The sequence below is a fragment of the Belonocnema kinseyi genome, chromosome 1 (genome assembly GCF_010883055.1).
Source record: "Belonocnema kinseyi isolate 2016_QV_RU_SX_M_011 chromosome 1, B_treatae_v1, whole genome shotgun sequence".
Lineage (NCBI taxonomy): Eukaryota > Metazoa > Arthropoda > Insecta > Hymenoptera > Cynipidae > Belonocnema > Belonocnema kinseyi.
Genome location: NC_046657.1, coordinates 33,039,337 through 33,041,142, shown reverse-complemented (window position 1 = coordinate 33,041,142; position 1,806 = coordinate 33,039,337). Strand labels below are relative to the sequence as shown.

At 37.0% G+C, this 1,806-nt stretch overlaps 1 protein-coding gene across 1 annotated transcript in view; it reads right to left on the bottom strand.

Moving 5' to 3' along the window:
- Positions 1 to 1,106, bottom strand: part of LOC117177416 (alpha-glucosidase-like) — a 3,613-nt gene extending 2,507 nt beyond the window's left edge. The window contains exons 1-3 of the mRNA XM_033368089.1: positions 959 to 1,106; positions 533 to 867; positions 7 to 132 (exon numbers count right to left, since the gene is read on the bottom strand). Of these exons, the coding sequence (XP_033223980.1) occupies positions 7 to 132; positions 533 to 867; positions 959 to 1,106 (609 nt within the window). The remainder of the gene's footprint in view (positions 1 to 6; positions 133 to 532; positions 868 to 958) is intronic.
- Between the last annotated feature and the right edge of the window lie 700 nt (positions 1,107 to 1,806).

Genomic DNA, 1,806 nt, shown 5'->3' with positions numbered 1-1,806 from the left:
AATAACCTTCATCTCCTCAACAAGGTCCTTATTCCTGTAATTCAAATCAGGCTGTGAAGGGGTGAACTGGTGTAAGTAGAAAGCTTGTCTTTTATCATTCCACGTCCACGCTGAGCCATTAAATACACTTCTCTGGAGTAAACAGAAAAACAGAATTATGAGGCCAGCCTGTGGATTGAAACTGACATAAAAGTATTAAAATAAATGCAAATCTTTACTAGAATGAATACTGGCTAGTAGTTTCTTTGTGCTAATAGTGTCATAAATACAGTCAAACCCGGACATAGCGCGCCCGGAGATAGTACTTCCAAGAATTGACGCCCCGCCACGACTATATTTGTGCGAAACTATGAAGAGTGCGCGACCTTGCTGAGGCTTGACAAGACAAAGCCTGTTTACGTTCGGACTTAGAGTATCTCCGATTCTGTTAGGTTATGTCACGTTCACGGTCAGCCCCGAAACCGCGACCATCGCGAGTTTCACTGTATTCTCTAAATTAACCAGGAAATTTAATATCCACTAAAATCCTTACCCAGTTATTAGGTGGTTGCATAGTTCCGTCATCTTTTTTCCCTTCTTTCCACACATAATAATCAGTGTAAGGTTCATCTCCAGCAACGCTTTTTTGAAACCATTCGTGTTGGTCAGAGCTGTAAGTAGGTATACAATCCATGAGAACTTTCATTGAATAATCATGAGTTCTCTTAACGAGGCTCTCAAAGTCTTGCATGGTTCCAAACATGTAATTAATTCCTGTGAAATTAGATGCATCGTATCCATTGTCCACCATCGAACTCTTGTATATAGGGGTTAACCATAAAGCATCGACTTTTAAGTCTGCTAAATAATCCAATTTATTAATGATGCCTAAGAAGTTTCAATAAAAATTAAGCAATTTAGCAATCAAAATAAGATTACGTATGTACGGGGGTTATTTTGTCTTTAAAATTAGGTTTACCTCTTAGGTCACCATTTCCATCGCCGTCACTATCCATAAAGCTTCTGGGGTAAATTTGATACAGTGACATAGATTGCCACCAACTGTGGTGGCTCTTGACGGTGCAGAGAAAAAGCGTTGTAACGCATAGTGCAAAAAATATTTTCATTTTTCTAAATAAAAAAATATAAAATGGTAAAATTCAAGGACAGTATACTTTAACCATAATCTGTTTTTATCTATTCAAACAATTAACGATTTTTAATAATAAAATAGGTTTTCTGGTAATGTAAATCTCTTCCTTAAAAAGACACATCCAAAGTACATTATCAGAACGTAATAATAAAAATGGCGTGTTTTTATGCCGAAATATAAAAACGATAAAGCACGCCTTATGAGCGGTGTCTGCGGAGCGTTGGATAAGTTACAAATGAGGGTTCAGTAAGCACGGTTTGACACTAGAGATAAAAAAAGAGCGCGATTTGTGCATTTATCAGTATTTTCACAACGTTTGAGAGAGATCGTGATTGACAAAGATAGATAGAGAAATTCATAGCAGATTGGTGAGTCGATGTTATTAACAATAAGCGTGACGTGGTTTGCAAGTCATTTTACACCAAAATAATTCCACCCGCTTTTATAGAATTCATGATTTTATTATCGAAAACTCTCGTGTGTCCCTTTACTGAATCAAAATGCCATTTCGCCCTCCTTTTGTATGCATAAAAACACGCAATTTTTTATTTTGTTTTGAAAATTATCGTGCGGAACTCCTGTGAATTGACTGTTTTCTTTTTGAAACTCGCGCTATATTTTTGTAACTCGCCTCCGGTTTCGGCGCCTAGAGAGTTTTAAAGAGAATGGAAGGT